General features: G+C 42.5%; 1 protein-coding gene across 7 annotated transcripts in view; it reads left to right on the forward strand.

The window, feature by feature from the left end:
• Positions 1 to 17,345, forward strand: part of Dgkh (diacylglycerol kinase eta) — a 172,780-nt gene that overhangs the window by 142,115 nt on the left and 13,320 nt on the right. For 2 of the 7 annotated variants that reach the window (XM_021227666.2, XM_040757188.1), the window contains 7 exons: positions 2,179 to 2,342; positions 3,338 to 3,443; positions 6,876 to 6,968; positions 8,680 to 8,730; positions 9,537 to 9,656; positions 10,224 to 10,332; positions 11,595 to 11,725. In XM_021227666.2, coding sequence (XP_021083325.1) covers positions 2,179 to 2,342; positions 3,338 to 3,443; positions 6,876 to 6,968; positions 8,680 to 8,730; positions 9,537 to 9,656; positions 10,224 to 10,332; positions 11,595 to 11,725 — 774 coding nt within the window. Of the gene's footprint in view, positions 1 to 2,178; positions 2,343 to 3,337; positions 3,458 to 6,875; positions 6,969 to 8,679; positions 8,731 to 9,536; positions 9,657 to 10,223; positions 10,333 to 11,594; positions 11,726 to 17,345 lie in introns of those variants that run through there. The other 5 variants (XM_005070936.4, XM_021227670.2, XM_021227668.2 and 2 more) reach the window with 5 other exon arrangements.

Genomic DNA, 17,345 nt, shown 5'->3' on the forward strand with positions numbered 1-17,345 from the left:
TTCATCTTTCATCATGTGCGTGTTGGGAAGTGTTTTGTCTGAGTGTGCAGCGCCCCCACATGTCAAGAAAGGGTATTGCCCCTCCCTGGAGCTGGAGTTACGGGTGATGTGAGCCATCTGATGTGAGTGCTGGGTCCTCTACAAGAGTTGTACATTGGACCGTCTCTCTGTCCTCCAGACACTCTTCTGGAATTTATCAGATTCTTTTCAAAAATGGGAAATTACAAAAGAACAGAAAACATGGAAAGGAATTATCTCTTAAGTGTGCCACTTAGCACATGTGTAGTATTTGGCTCACTGTCGTTTTAAGTATGAGCGAAGGTTTACTCAGTTTTACTTTAATTTATCTTTTGGCAATTTTTAGGCTTACCAAGAATTAAGCAGAAAGTGCATAGAACTCTAATTCTATTCCTAGATATATCTTTCCATCTACCTCCAGCACACATAAATTCCCATTGCTGATATTTTGTACCAGCAGTGCAGTTTTTACAATTGGTGATCTAATAATATATTGTTAACTGCCAGACATGGAGGCACCCATTTAATTCCAACACTTTGTAGGCAGGGACAGGTTGTTAGTTCAAGCCAGTCTGGTCTATAAATTCAGTTCTAGGCTAGCCATAGCTATTCAGTGAGACTGTCTCAAACACACACACACACACACTCTTTCAAACATCTCTCTCCTATCTCCATAGTTTGATATTTCCCCAAATAAGTGTTGCTAATTAAGGTCAGCCCACAGTATTTATATTATCTAGTATAAGAATAAAGTAAAATAAAATAGCATTGATCACAAATTGAATAAATAAAGATTGAAGCATGAGTGCTATTTGTTAATTTCAGTGTGTACCAGGCTTTCTTTGAGACCACCAACCAGCTCCCAAATCATGACACAGAGACTTGTTACTAACTATGAATGCTCAGCTTTGTCTTGTGATGTCCCACTGCTCTTTCAGCTTAACCTGCTTCTAATCATCTATGTTTTGCCTGCCTGCCTCCCTCCCTATCTGCCTCCCTGCCTCCCTGCCTCCCTGCCTCCCTGCCTTGCCTCCCTGCCTCCCTGCCTCCCTGCCTCCCTGCCTCCCTGCCTTGCCTCCCTGCCTCCCTGCCTCCCTGCCTCCCTGCCTCCCTGCCTCCCTGCCTCCCTGCCTGCCTCCCTGCCTGCCTGCCTCCCTGCCTCCCTGCCTCCCTGCCTCCCTGCCTCCCTGCCTGCCTGCCTGCCTGCCTGCCTGCCTGCCTCCTTCCCTCCGGTGAGCTCTATTCTGTGTCTAGCTGGCTACCTGGGTTCTAGTCCCAGGAGTGTCTCTCTCTTTCTCCCCCTTTCTCTTCTCTCTTCTTCTCCCTCTAGATTTCTCCTCCTATTTGTTCTCCCTGCCTGCCACCCCCCATCCCTCTCCTGCCTAGCTATTGGCTGTTCAGCTTTTTATTAGACCAATCAGGTGCCTTAGGCAGGCAAGGTAAAACAAATGAAACACATATTTATATAATTAAACAAATGCAGCACAAACAAATGTAACACATCTTTACATCATTAACAAAGGCAGCAGAAAGAAATATAACATACCCTCACATAGTTAAAATAATGTTCCACCACATAAATAAATATAACACATCTTTGAAGTTAAAATAATATTCCACAACATCAGTAGTATAAACATCTTCGTTGGTCACATTACTCTCTCTTTGATGTGATACACTAAAAAACTTGAAAAAATCCCTTTCACCAATTTAATGAGTTTTTAGAGTATAACAAAGCACTCCGATTTTCAGACTCTTACATGTAATACCTAGCTATCATATATCTAATGTGTATGTGTATGTTATATATTTTAATTAGCTTATTAACCATATATCTATGTCTGTGTGTGTATATATATACACATGAATATATACATACCTATATCTATATCTGTATAAACACACATATACACATGAATATACCTATATTTATACACAAGTATATGTGTATATATATATACACATATATACATGAATATATTTACATGAATGTATATTCATATATATGAATGTATATACATGCATCTATATCTGTACACACACACACACACACACACATACATACATACATACACACACAGATGTAGATATATGGTTAATCAGTTATGTTAGTCTCTGAGCTCTAACGTAACCATCCTTTGCAATCCTGGCTTTAAATAGGCCTTTGAGAGCACTCTGAAGTCTTGGGAAGACAAGCAGAAGTGTGACTCTGGTAAGCCAGTTCTTCGGACCAACCTGTACATCCATCCCGCCGCTGACCTGGCAACAGAAGAGGTGTCTCAGATGCGGCTCTGCTCCCAGGCAGCAGAGGAACTCATTACTAGGTAAAGCGCTTCTGCTGGAGTTTTGCCTGGGAGAACTCTTATCTTAGTCAGTTGTGTTTTCTTCTTTAAGGTCATTTTTGCTGCTTAGGGTATTAATAAGGGATGTGTTAGCTTTTTCATTCGTTGCCTCCCATGGGTCTCAGCCATGTTTAGGCCCCTTTGTCAGGTCTTCCACACGTGCTCTCTGTAATCTATATCTTACATAGCTTAGAAAACTATGATGAATTTGCCTCGCCACACAGCGCACTTTTCATTAGTATTTCTGTTGTAGGATCGTTTCTGGTAATACACACCAAAGATTTAGAGACCACACAGTTATCCTTCTAGACAGAAAGGGAAGAGATCTTTTTAAAGATGAGTTTGATGAATGTAAAAGGCATAAAAATTCAGCCAGGTGGTGGTGGCACATGCCATTAATTCCAGCATTTGGGAGGCAGAAGCATGTGGATCTCTGTGAGGTTGAGGCCAGCCTAATCTACATACTGAATTACAGGACAGCCAGGGCTACACAGAGAGAAACCCTGTCTCAAAAAATAAAAGAAACAAACAAAAACTATAAAAATCACCGCAGCGGCACTATTCCGAGTGGAAGAGAGGCTGTGACAAGATCCTCGAGTCCTCCTCACTTAACTTAGCTTCCAAGTGAGAGTGACAATTTCTCAGCCTGCCACATACTGGCTCTGCGCACATATTCAGTCTCTGTGAGCCTCCATGCATTCTTCTGCAGACTTGAGAAAATCTATCATCATCGGCTGTTAACATTAAATTCTAAAATGTGTATGCAACAGTTGGCATGTCGGTGATAAGTATGGCAAGCTGTCCTCTGGTGTGGTGCATTGGCAGTTTCTGCATTGGGGTGTAATTGATGACAGCACCAGCTCCTCAGTAAACCAGGAAGCAAGCGGATGTCCTGGACACTTGAAAGCCACACGCTGTGGCCTTTTACTTTTCAGCAATGCCCCAAACTGTTTCTTCTGCCTCCTTTTTACCTTCAGGATTTGTGACGCAGCCACGATTCACTGTCTCCTGGAGCAGGAACTGGCTCATGCCGTAAATGCATGCTCTCATGCCCTGAACAAAGCCAACCCCCGCTTCCCGGAGGTGAGGACTTAATGGTAAATTCTCTTTCCGCGGATTCTTTTGGTATTTCAGCTACTGTAAACTATTGTAGAGACCTGACCCTCTCTTGTGAAAGATGGTAGTGTCTTTCTGTTGCTGTGATTAAAAACGCTCACCAAAAGCCCTTTGAGGAGGAAAGAGTTTATCTGGCTTCACAGTCTTTTCTGAAGTTAGCTTAGTAACTCAGGCAGGACCCTGGAGATAGGAACCGAAGCAGACACCATGGAGAAACACTGCCTCCTGGCCAGCTTCTCGGGCTCACTTTAGCTGCCGTATACCTCCAAGGGCCACCTCCCACCAGGTGGCACTAACCACAATGGGCTGGCTTGTCCGTGTCTTCCCCCATCAGTCATCCACCGAGAAAATGCCCCACAGACCAGACTACAGGCCAGTCTGATGAGGCGTTCTGGCAATGGAGGTTTACTCTTCTCAGGACTCTAGCTTGTGTCAAGTTGATAAGCTAACCAGGACAGGCTCTTCATGAGTTTTACAAGGTACTTATATTAAATTTGTGACCATGGGTTTGTTTGCCTTTTTCTGCATTTTTTTTTATAATTTCTGCTCTTAAATTTTCTGTATTTCCTTCTATTTCACTTTTAATCACTTGCCACCTTAACATCTCCTTTCAAGTCTTTCTACTGTTTTATTCCATCCATCCATCCATCCATCCATCCATCCATCCATCCATCCATCCATCCATCCATCCATCCATTTTGGGGATGGAGGGCAGCCACAGAACCCATGTGGAGACCACAAGGCCACTTGCAAGAGCTGGTTCTCTCTTTCCACCATGTGGGTTCTGGGGATTGAACTCAGTCGGCAGGCTGGGTAGCAAACACCTTTACCTGCTGAGTCATCTCACGGGCTAACATCTTCCATCTGTTGTCATCTCCTTCTTCTCCCTTTGCCCTCTCCCCTGACCCTAAACAAGGGCAAACCTAGAAATGAGCGCATGCGCTTGGTTGGAGAGGTTCAGCCATTTCTCAGTTGTGCTCTGATGCCGAACTTCACTTTTTGCTGAATTGTAAGTTGATGCTTCCTTTGGTGGTTTAGCGTTGGTGTTGATAAAGGAGAGTTCACAGTGTAACTCCTGGAGTGTGAGCTACTGTACAATGGGAAAGTCTAGGGAAAGCTGATACCATTATTTTTCTAATTATGCAATTGAAATGACCCAAACTAATGTTCAACTAAATGTTATTTTTGGGGATTAAAGTTCAAAAATCAATGTATTTGGAACTACCGAGTGAAAATAGAACTGCACTGAATCCTTGAAACAACATGGAGGGCGAGAGGACTCCGCCTTCTCTGCACAGTAGAAAAATCTGTGTATGGCCTTTGACGCTCTCACAGCCTGACTACTGTAATTGTCTGATGGTGACCAGTAATGCTAAAGTCACTTCACACATTTTAGATGATTTTCCTTACTTATATTTTATATGTATGCATCATAGATTACGTGTATTTAATTTATTTTAGTGTATGAGTGTTTGCTTGAATGTATGTTCATGCACCATTTATATGCAGTACCCTTTGAGGCCAGATGAGGGCATCAGATCCCCTGGGACCGGAGTTACAGATGATTGTGAGCTGCCTGTCATGTGGGTGCTGGAAGTCCTCTGGAAGCTCAACCAGTGCCCTTAACATATATTTTATATATTGCATAGGGTGAAAGATATTCAAGGATCATGAGAGAGCACTGTTACTGCAATACATAATTTCCCGGATAACTGATCAGGCAGAGATAAGTTGTGTCCTATAGAATTTTAAACAGATGCCATCAATATGTGAGCTCACCACAAGAGGCAACTGAAAACAGCTGACATGATTACAAAAGTAAAATCTGTTCTGCAGTTCATTTCACCAAGCTATGATTTAATAGTGCACTTCACAATGATCTACACATCCCTCAACTGAGATGACACTATTTTTTGAGTACATGAGTATATTTTTTTCAAAAATACCTATTTTATTTTTAATTCTGTATGTGTGTCTCTGTGTTTGTGTGCCTGTGTTGGGGTATATGCAGTTGACTACAGGTACCCCAGGGGGCCAGAAGAAAGTCTTGGATTCCATGGAGCTAGAGTTACAGGCAGCTGAGAACTGTCTGACTTGGTGCTAGGAACGAAGATGAGTCCTACAAGAACAGCAGTGCTCTTAACTGATGAGCCTTCTCCCAACCCTGACATTTTTTGTCTTTTCTTTTTTATTTAAATTAGAAACAAGGTTGCTTCACATGTCAGTCACAGCTCCCTTTCCCTACCCTACTCCTACACCCTCCCACCAACTCCCCCATCTCTCCCAATCCTTATTCCTTTCCCCAGGGAAGGTGAAGCCCTCCATGGAGGATCTCCATAGTCTGTCATTTCATCCAGGGCAGGGCCTAGACCCTCCCCCAAGAGTCCAGGCTGAGAGAGCATCTCTCACTGTGGGATGGGCGCTCAATGTCAATTTGTATGCCAGGGATAAATACTGATCTACTACCCAAGGCCCCATAGATTGCCTAGTCCTCCCCACTGACACCCACATTCAGGGGGTCTTGATCAGTCCCATGCTGGATTCCTAGACATCAGTCTGGGATTCAAGGGCTTCCCCTTGTTCAGGTCAGCTGTTTCTGTGGGTTAAACAAGCCCAGTCTTGATCCCTGTGCTCATTAGTCCTCCCTCTCTGTCACTGGGTTCCTCAAGTTCAGCTCAGTGTTTAGCTGTGGGTGTCTGCCTCTGTTTCCATCAGTCATTGGTTGAAGGTTCTGTTTCCCAGACTTTCTGGCAGTGGGATTGTAGGCTGGCACTCCCCTGGTTCATGTCTAAACTCCATATATGAGTGAGTACATATCATGTTTGTCTTTTTGTGACTGCCAACCCCGACATTTTGATAGTTTAATTTGTGCATGTATTTTATGTATTCATGACCTATTTTAACTTTTTCTTAATTTTGTTCAATATTTCCTGTCTAGGAAGTTCATCTTCAAGATTTTTCAAATGGCCACAAATCTACAAAAGTGTGCATAACTGGACCACACACACACACACACACACACACACACACACACACAAACACTGTTCAAACTCATGATATGCAAAGTTTATCAGTATGATCAAGTAGCTTCTTTCTAGACATAAGTTTCTTTGATTTAACTTTTATGGGAATATGTGTATTTTGGTTCCAGCATCTGTGTACTTGTGGGTAGGAGATGTGAGCCTGAGCATATATACATTTTAGGTCATTCTTTCAATTTGGTGATTTAACTAACAGAAATAATCATGCTAACAAACCTGTGTGCAAAGAATTGAATTTGTTGGAGAATTTTGGTATTGTTTTTAATAATTGCTAATAATGAGAACAAAATTTACAGTTTATTGGTGATGGAATGGAAATGTAATATGGGAATATATGTCTTTGTTACTCTTTTTCTAGAGTCTCACAAGAGACACGGCCACTGAAATAGCCATCAACGTCAAGGCGCTGTATAATGAAACAGAGTCCTTGCTGGTTGGCAGGGTTCCTTTGGTAAGGAAAAGAAATGCTCACTAGCTATTCCAGTTTGCTTCTTTGTCCGTGATACTCTATGACCCAAAGCAAATTAGAGAGGAAGGGGATTGTTCCATCTTACAACTCTCAGGTCATAATCCACCACTGAAGGAAGTCAGGGCTGGATCCCGGAGACAGGAAATGAAACAGAGACCCTAGCGGGACATGGCTAGCTAGCTCCCATGCTCAGTGCAGTGGCCCAGAGCCTGCTGTCTGGGGATGGTTCTGTCCACTGTGGGCTAGGCCCTCCTTCCTTAATAAGCAACTAAGAATAGTCCCTCCTTCATTAATTAGCAATTAAGAAAATGCCCTACAGACACGGCCACAGGCCAGTCTGGTGAAGGGAATTCCTCATTTGAGGTTCCCTCTTCCCATGTGACTCTAGGTTTGTGTCAAGTTGTCACCTGAAGCTAACTGTGACAGTTGTGCAAATGGCAAAATGAGACTCTGAACCTTGCTTCATTAGTGAGTGTGTATTGAGCAGGTCTCTGGCCTCCATCCTTACCCTCCCTTTCGACCAAACTTTCGCCTTCGGAAAGCAAGAGCTAAGATTTAGGCTGTCATGTTCTCATGCCACGCCTCTCTCCCTGGTCTGCTTTGAGAGATGTGAGCTGTATAAGGGACAGTAGACATTCCTCAGCTGTTTGTATGTGTACAAATTTAGGAGAAATCACAGTTTCATTTTCCCAGTGAATATTGGAAATATGATTGGTATGGTCTTCCAGATTTGCTCTATTAGCTTTGTGTTTCAAGCACTGTTTCTGTTTTAACTCAGTTTGGCCCTAGAAATCAAGTGTAAGAAAATGTGAATCTGCCTAAAGCCCACAGACCTGGAGCATACATACAGACCAGCTCTTTCTGTAAAAACACCTGAATGGTTTTTGAATATTCTAACATTGAATCTTTCATCACCTATAGCTGGACTGTGGCATTGGGTGTGTGGAAGGCCTAACACATTAGCTGCCTTTCCCTTCCTTGTTTCCCTTTGAATGATCTCAGAGCATTTCTTCTTGCAGTAGCTTCACCTGTTTGGGAAAATATAAACTTACATAAAATTATAAAGGTCATGGACGTCACAGTACTTGAAGTGGTGGATTGGGGAACTGGACTTCCTGCTGGGTTGTGACGGTGGTCCAGCACTTTGCTGCCACTGGAGCCTCCTTAGAGGCTTCCATTAGGGCCAGCACTGTTCCCCACCTCCTGGGCAACTGAAACACAGCTTCCCAGGCCACAGGGTGGCTGTCACCGCTCCCGCTAGGAAGAAGCATTGGTTACTGTTGTTGTATCGGTGAAGGCCCCTTCTAGGTTATGGTTGGCACTACTTTTGTTAGCCAGATCTTCTATTGCTTTTTCCAAAATAAGCCCATCAGAAATCCTGTGGGTTTTGATTAAGGTCCCAATTTTTAAATGGAAGTACTTGTGTGTGTCATTTAAAAGATTTGTAAGGTCATTATGATACCTCTACAACAAAATGTCTCCTTTGCTCTTATGTATTATATTTAGTGGTTATGTTTTGTTAAAATACAAGGACATCCCCCCTACTTCTAATTCCCTGTGATCCTCAAATATGGATATTTTTGAAATATGACCCAGTAAATTTTACCCAAGCTCTTAGCAATAATGATACGACAATAACAGGTTTATTATATTTGAGAACAACTAAAGTTTATTTTTCTCATTTTACTTCCAGAACAGATGTGAAAAACCATCTAATCACTTTCCTTATACTAAAAGAAAAATGGTAAATGTCATACAGTAGAGTGGAAAATCTCACTATTTCATTAACTACTGGGAGGTACTTTCAGTATCATGGAGAATCAACAGCAAAAAGATACTTATTATAAACCATAAAGATAATCTCAGAACTTCCCTTTCTAATATTCTGCGAACATCTCTGTGTAGGTACCGTGGAGTTTAAAATGGTCTGTAAAGGTATTGGTTAGCTGAAAATGCCCTCAGAAATGTTCTAGTCACATCGTGCTGTTTCTAACACAGAGGAAACTAAGGTGCCTAAAGTCATTGGAGTCGGTGTGTCCGTTCAAAGGGTCTTTATCTTCTCAACAGCTATGCATCCAGTCAAGATTACTAGCCCCTTAGCTTTTGACTCTATCCTAATGTAATAATTCTTCATCCCAAATTTTTTCTGAGACTCATTTTTCCCTTAAACTTGCTATTTTGATTTTATAGATTATTTTTTGTGATGTGCTTTTTATATGACAAGTATTTGAGGTTTTCAAAACTGTTATTTGTTCATGGAACAAAGTCTGTAAGTCAGAAGAATTTTGACCCAAATATGATAGTTCACAGATAATGTGCCTGGAAACCGTGGAGGCAGAAGTTACAGTGGGGAAGGGTATCCCGTCCAAGAAAGCCCGAAAGCTGTACTTTTGGAGGGGAAATTACTCAGCACCAGTTATACATGTCAGCTTTGGGATTGGGGGCTAGAGCGAAAGCTACCAGCTTACATCAGAAGGAAGGATGCTCAAAATGGCCCCGTTGTTTTATGATGTTTTGTTTTGTTTCCTTTCTCCCCCTGTCGGTGAGTAGCAGTTGGAATCTCCCCACGAAGAGCGGGTGTCCAGTGCCTTACACTCTGTGGAGGTGGAGCTGCAGAAGTTAACGGAGATCCCCTGGCTTTATTACATCCTCCGCCCCAATGAGGATGAGGTACGGAAAACTCAGCCTACTGATGGATGTAAACAGTCAGACTGTAGAGTTTGGGCTTACTTTTGAAGAAGAGACATTTCAGGAAAATGGGTTTTGAATACCACTTAGAGAGGTTTTGTTGTTAAGGGAGGAGTCTTTTGGTGAACACAGGTGTTTAATAGAGTGGTATATGTTGTGTATTCAGAACCCATTTGTGCTGGCTGCTTTTATGTCAACACGAGAGAGAGTTGCTTGGGAAAAGGGAACCTCAATTGTGAAAATGCTCCTATCAGGTTGGGTTGTGGAGAAGCCCAGCCTTTTGTGGGTGGTGCAACCCCTGGGCTGGTGGTCCTGGGTTCTATAAGAAAGCAGGCTGTGCAAGCCATGATGAACAAGCCTGTGATGTGGCAGTGTAAGCTGAAATGTAAACCATTTCTTCCCCAGGTGACTTTCAATCATGGTGTTTTATCACAGCAAGAGTAAACCCTAGTTAGGACACCATTCTTATTTTATCTCCATTAGCAGAATGGGGTTTTTGTCCCATAACCTCCTAAAACAGTGATTTTTTTTTTTGCTTGTTTTAAACAGGAACCTCCTATGGATTGCACCAAAAGAAACAGCAAAAGCACAGTCTTTCGTATCGTGCCAAAGTTTAAAAAGGAAAAGGCTCAGAAACAGAAAACAAGTTCACAGCCTGGTAGGTAGCTCCATCATGGGGGAAAGATAATTTACTGAAAAAGTATCAGCGAGGGGATGGGAAGAATGTTCTAGAACTAGGTAGTGGTGGGCATTTCTCAGCACTGTAAGTATACTGAACACCATTGAATTGTACACTTTAAAATGATACATTGAACCATGCAAGTCATATCATACCCAACATGTCCAGCTATTGGTGAGAATGTGTAGTTACAATGGAATGAGAGGATAAGGTGGTCATCAGGTTCTTTGTGTTCTGTCTGGGTGAGTCAGTCAGTATGTCTGTCTTCTCAACAGTTGCTGCAGACATCGGTGTATAACTTCATTTTCTTTTCACAGTTAAAATCCCAGATCATTTTGATAAGGGGGACAAAGACAGTTTCTTTTACTCAGCTTGCTAAATATATTCTTTAACTGAAGTTACAAACCCTCCTTTTCCTGGATTTAAGGACAGTGAGCCGCCCCTTGATAACACCGGTGCCTATTGCTTCTGTACCCTGCTACTTTCCTGGTTCCCTTCCCTCAGAGTTTAACTTGATGCCCCCCTTGATTCTTTTGAGTTAGCGATCTTTATAAAAAGTAATATAAAACCTTACATCTACAGGAATAGTTGTTGAGGAGTGTTTAAAAAACCAAACACAGCCAAGAAAAATGTTAACTCATGCTGAATGACAGCTTTGAAAAAAACAATCATCCTTATTGAAAAGTAGCATAATCCAGCTAGTCTTGAATAGCAGTCTGAACAGTTTTTACGTTAAAGCAATCTGTAGCCATTTATTGTTGGAATTGCCAATAACAGTAGAGTCAATAAAGGCAAGACCCAAGCAGAAAAATGTGTAAAACCAAGTAGCCCAGATCGGATTCTAATTTTAGGTAACATCTGTAGCTCTCTTCTAACTAAACCTTTTCATCCGTGGTTTTAAGCCAAGGTATCAGAGCGCATGGTTTTTGCATCATCGATTCTAATGGTGCAGATTAGTGCCCTCTTGCACATTGTGTGGTTTGAATGAGAAGCTGGACCACAGCTGGAGGTGTGGGTCCAGGTGGCACACTTCCTTGTGTAGTCGCGTCCTCCTCGTGTCCGTTGGTGGTCCGTAACCTGCATGGGGCGGGGAGGAGAGCTTCCTGAAGCACCCACTGCCTTCCACCTGCCCATTTGCTAGCACTGCTGCTGTCTGTCTCGCATCTTCTATGGCCGACCTTTTGCTTCGTAATGCATCACGCATGTAGAAATTAAGGGGGTTTTGCTCTTAACTTTGGTAGTTCAGAATTGGGGCACAGAGGAAGTTGCTGCTTGGCTGGATCTGATCAATTTGGGAGAGTACAAAGAGATCTTCATCCGTCATGACATCAGAGGGGCTGAACTTTTGCATCTGGAAAGACGAGACCTTAAGGTATTTTTTTTTTTTTTTGAGCTTCTCTTTGGTTTTGGAACATTTCTTGCAACACAAAATCTTCACTCCTGTGTGTCCTCTGTCATCTGCTTTCAGCTTGGCTTGTGTTATGCAAATGTTCAGCCATCTCACACACTCATTGTCGGTGGTCTGACTTCTTTGCGTGCTTTTCCAGTGAGAATGTCAGGAGGATTTTTCTCTGATTCTGGCTGAGGCACAGCATGTACCTAATAACTTTGCTCTGTGTCCATTGGTGTGGCTGTTACTGTCCTTGCGTTTCCAAGTGGGTCATGTTTCTTCCACCTCATTGTGTTGCAGCTGCATGGATGGTGATGGCTATTGTTGGAAAAGACTAAAAATGAATCGTGTAAAACACCAATAAGAAAGTCTTTCTATTATATGACAGTGTATATGAAACAGTGGTGATAATTAAGAGTCCTATACTTTTGTTGTGTTTCTAAACTGGACTTTAGGGATCACACGAATAACCAGATCAGTAAATCAAAGCTTCCTTTCCATGACACATTGTTAATGTCTTAATAATCCCCAAAAGAAATAACATTATTTTCTTAGTAAATGGAGCTACAAGTATGCCTAACTGCTTTCTCAGTCATGCATGCCAAAGCAGGAAAACCTGTCATTGTTGGTGTGCAATAATTTTCTGGTTTTCTTTGGGTACATACTCAACAGCACAATAGCCAAGGCAGGGCTACTCTGTCCAGGATTTAAGGCTAGAATGATAGGAGCCAGAGAGCTGCTGCTGCTGCTGCTGCTGCTGCACGAGTTTGGGATACAGAGGCCAATCCGCAGCACCCATGCAAACAACAGCAGTATGGCAGCATATGTCTTAACAGTCAGAACTGGGAGTAATTAGAGACGGGAGGGTTCTCTGTCCAGCCAGCCTGACCGATGACCTCTAAGCTCAGTGAGAGACCCCATCTCAAAAACGACGGTCACAAGTGATGGAGGAAGAAGGCACACATCAACTTCCGGTCTCCACAGGCATGCACACACAGAGAAGCATGCACAGTAGTAGTTCACTGTGTTAGATTTCCCCCCACATGCTGCCATTTTAAACTACAACAAATAACGTTGCTCTAACAATCCCTTACCTATAGATTATATTCTAGAATGCATAGAGTTATGACTTTTCTAGCTCATTCCTAACTCTTGCGCATTTATCTGCATAATTTAGCAGAGGTCTTGTAGAATACTGTTCCTGTCTAAACATTGTTAGCTGTGATAATAATAAAATAATACATTAAATTATTCCATATGTCCTAACTGAGGCAGTTTAGAGTACACTGTTACAGTTCAGTTCATAGAGCAAAGATTGACCTTAAGACTTGAAAAGAATATATGCACATGTGCACACACATGACATATGAACAGGGCCTTTTTATGACTAGTGTTTTATGTGGTTCCTGATAACATTGGCAGGGTGCAATATCTATTGAGATAGTCAGTTGCTTGTTAATGGATTGTGCTAGGGTCCCTTAGTGTCATTTGCCTTCTAGAGGCTCACATCATTCATATGCACACCCATATACATACATGTTCATGTTATGTGAATACATATATAGATATGTACTCAACACACAAATGTATACATATCTGTACACAGATTGAATGAGTTTAGCAAATGTTTGCCAAATGTTAAAATCCATTCATACGCAGAAGTCAAATAGAGTGATGGTCACCTGTGGGGAGAGAGAGAAAGCAAGAGAAGAAAGGAGACAGTTAAGAATTGGCTAAACTTTCTCATTCGTGTTTCATGACTTGGTTTTGGTTTTTGTGTGTGTGTGTGTGTTTTTAATGCCAATTGTTTTTCTCCCTGGACACTTTCCTTTAGAAATTTGTGTCTCCACTTACCCCTTCTGGTTCTAAAATGGGGCATGGGTGATGGAAAGAAGACATTTTTAGAGAGCCTTCTGGAGCACAAAGCCATGAAACTGGAGAGCCACTTCCCTGTCGTCTGTGTCTGAGCTGTCAGAAACAGCAGACCATAGAGTAGTTCAAAAACGCTGGGAAAGAATCTCCTACTGCAGAGTCATCTCTCACCCAACACCCATTGCTTCAGCTCTGACTCCACAGTCTCCTCCAGCCCTTGACCTCTTTAGTGACCTTTAGGATTTTGTGGCCAACTGGCTGCTGATACTTGAGTATCACCGGGGGTATAAACCTTACCATATCTCAAGAGGGACTCTCATCTTCTGTCCCTCCCCTGTTCTGCCTTGTCCCCAGCTCTGCTTTGTTCTGAACTATGCCCCTAACCCTTCGGGTGCTGGAAGCAGAGACACCAGGGTCAGATTTAGCACCTCCCTCTTCCTGATCCCTTATGACATTCTAGCCAAACTCTTACACTCTGGATTCTGCTCCATCGTCCCCATTAGGTTCTCCCCAGGACCTTCCTTCACACTGAGCATCCCACCTTCTCATGGAAGATGAGTAGCTTCATCTTGGTCTTCTCAGTGGTCCTCTGTCTCTCCAGTTCATGTTGCAGCACCATGATACGTCGCCATCTTCAATCAAGTATGCTAACTTCTCTGCTTCAGATCTCCCAGCAGCTTCTCATTTTTGGGAGAATAATGGCATCCGTCTCTGTGGAGGCCCAAAGGCCCTGCCTCTGCTCACGCTCTTGTAGCTGGCCCATGACCCATCCACTTTGGCCTCCTTTCAGTCGCTTAACAATATTGTTTCTGACCACGAGGATATGTCCTCATTGCCTGTTTGTCTCACCACCCCTCACCCAGTTAGCTCCTCCCGGGGTTGGACTAAGTGACCCTTCCTTATCACCGGAGAGTGCTAAACAACCCAAGATAATGCCTGACACTTGGCAACGAGAAACATTTCTAACATGCCTGAGCAGAGGGGGATGCCGGCAGTGACCCTTCCCCTGCTGGAACACAGTAGGGAGGGTTACCAGAGAAGATGGTAAAGGCATAGCAGAGGGCTGCTCCCTGCCCCTCCCCCACATCTGGAAAGTTGTATATGGGTGGCTGCAAGGATAACTCAGTATCTACAAAACAGTCTTTGACAAAATTTTGTCTGTTCATCCAAAGAAACACAAAGTCAGAAATAAGGAGTTTGATAAATACAATAAGTATACAGGTCTGGAGAGATGGAGACCAAGAAGGAATCTAGCTAAATCAATGAGCCCCAGGTTCAGAGAGACCCTATCTCAAAACCAGGCAAGACTTCCTGTGGAGGGATTGGAACACTGAGCCCTCCACAAAACCTTCAACCTACAATCCTTTGTGCCTGCAAGGCGTGCTGGTGTAAAGGTGGCTCAGAACCGTGGGAATGGCCAACCAATGATGGGTTCAACTTGAGGCCCATGCCACTAGAGGGCGCCACTGCTGACACTGCTTGGAGGGCAAGGAGCCACCGTAGTCCTACAAACAGAAAAAGACAAAGAAGAAGACACTCTGTGTTGATCTTTGGCTGCACACACAAACCACACCCCTGTCTGCATACATACTTCCACACACAAACACATCCACATGAAAACTAAGTATACAATGATACGGGCATGTGGTATTTGCTAAAATGACAGCTATATAAATGTCAAAGTGAATCTCTTATAACAACATAATAACTAGAAGATATGATGATACATCAAAGAAACTGTAGCTAAGAAGCCAATGTTACTGCCTTACCCTCTAGAAAACAATCCTCTCTTTGTACCAAAGCAGTAATTCAAACACCAAAGGTGTTTGTATTCTGGAGAATGCAGTGTTTATATGACCTAAAATAAGATATTTAATATTTAAATATATTTTAAAGTAGAGTGCTATATTATTACAAAGTCTAAAGGATAAGTCTTCTGCTTGAATGGGAACTCTGAAGTGTAGCATTTCCATTCTTTTTTCAAAAAATGTATTTTTGTATTTATGTGTATGTCTGTATGAGTATAAGTCATATATACAGTACTCACAAGACCAGCAGAAGGCATAGGGTCCCTGGAGCTGGAATTACAGGTAGTTGTAAACCACTCGACATGGGTGCTAGGAACTGAACTTGTGTCTTCTGGAAAAGTAACGCGCTCTTAGTCACTGAGAATACTCACCCAGCCCCATTAAAATGCTCATTTACATTCCAAATTTACGCAGCAGACATGAGTTTGAACTTTGCTTCGAGTTTGATATTTATCACATAGCCATGAAATGTGTAGAGCTTTAGGACTAATTTTGTTTACCCTGGTAGCACAGGAGAACATTTGTTTTTCTTGGTCAATTAAGTTTGATAAAAATGTTACCCTGAAATTATCTCAAGCTTGACTAGCACTGGCTATAGCGAAGTTGTTTTCTAGAAGGATTTAAAATGATGGTTACTATTGCTGCTCTGAAGTGTAAGAGAGAGTGTGTATGCTGTTTCCATGTATATAATTTAGATCAGTTTGATCTGCTTCATTTATAAGTTTAAAAACAAATCCAGCCCTTATATCATAGAACCAAGTGAACCTTCTTAGAACACTTCGGTTTTGTAAACAAGTCATCTTGTAAACTTTTTTTTTAGAAGGGGGGATTCAGGAAACAGAGAGAGAAACAGAATCACTTAGAAGGGCTGGGGCCAGCTAGCCTGGGATGAACTGAACAGTAATTGAAATAAGAGAACCCATGCCTCAGAGAAGTAGGAGGAGAAACCAACTCACAGAATTTCGTCCATATTGTCACTGTAGCATGTACATGCCCAGACTCATACATGTACACACACATGCACGCATGCATGCACGCTCGCACGCACCCACAACATCTGCATAGTCAGATGTTCCAGTCACATCAGGACTCCTGATGCAACTACAAATAAATTTACCACTTAAGTTTTAGATAGTGGGCACTCAAATCTTCCTCTAGGCTTAAGCCTCAGTTTTTTGTTTTTTTCTCCCCAAAGCCTGGGCCTCGTGTAGCCCAGGCTAGACTCATTTGCTATATAGCCAAGGATGACATTTCAATCCCTGTCTACAACTTCAGTCTCCTAAATCCTGGAACTTCAGGCATTTGCCACCATGCCCGGCAGCCACGATTTTAAGTTTAATATGGTACAAGATATAAATCAAGTGCAAATGGTGGCACTTAATTCTAGAGGCTGGGAAGCTGAGGCAGGAGAATCGCTAAGACTTCAAGGGCTGGCCAGGCAAGATAGCAGGACCTTGTCTCCAAAGGAAAAAGAAAAAGAATATCTTACTCCTGTCAGAATGGCTAAAATCAAAAACACCAATGACAGTTTATGCTGGAGAGGATGGGGTAAAAGGGGAACACTCCTCCACTGCTGGTGGGAGTGCCAACTTGTACAGCCACTTTGGAAATTACTATGGAGATTCCTCAGGAAAATGGAATCAGTCTACCACAAGACCCAGCAATTCTCCTCTTAGGCAAATACCCAAAAGATGCACATTCATACAACAAGGATGTCCATTCTGCTATGTTCATAGCAGCATTATTTGTAGTAGCCAGAACCTGGGTGAAACCTAGATGCCCCTCAACTGAAGAGTGAATAGAGAAAGTGTTGTACATTTACACAATGGAGTACTACTCATCGGAAAAAAACAATGGAATCTTAAAATTTGCAGGCAGATGGACAGCACTAGAAGAAACCATCCTGAGTGAGGTAACCCAGT

The sequence above is a fragment of the Mesocricetus auratus genome, unplaced genomic scaffold, assembly GCF_017639785.1.
Source record: "Mesocricetus auratus isolate SY011 unplaced genomic scaffold, BCM_Maur_2.0 Super-Scaffold_2245, whole genome shotgun sequence".
Taxonomy (NCBI): Eukaryota; Metazoa; Chordata; class Mammalia; order Rodentia; family Cricetidae; genus Mesocricetus; species Mesocricetus auratus.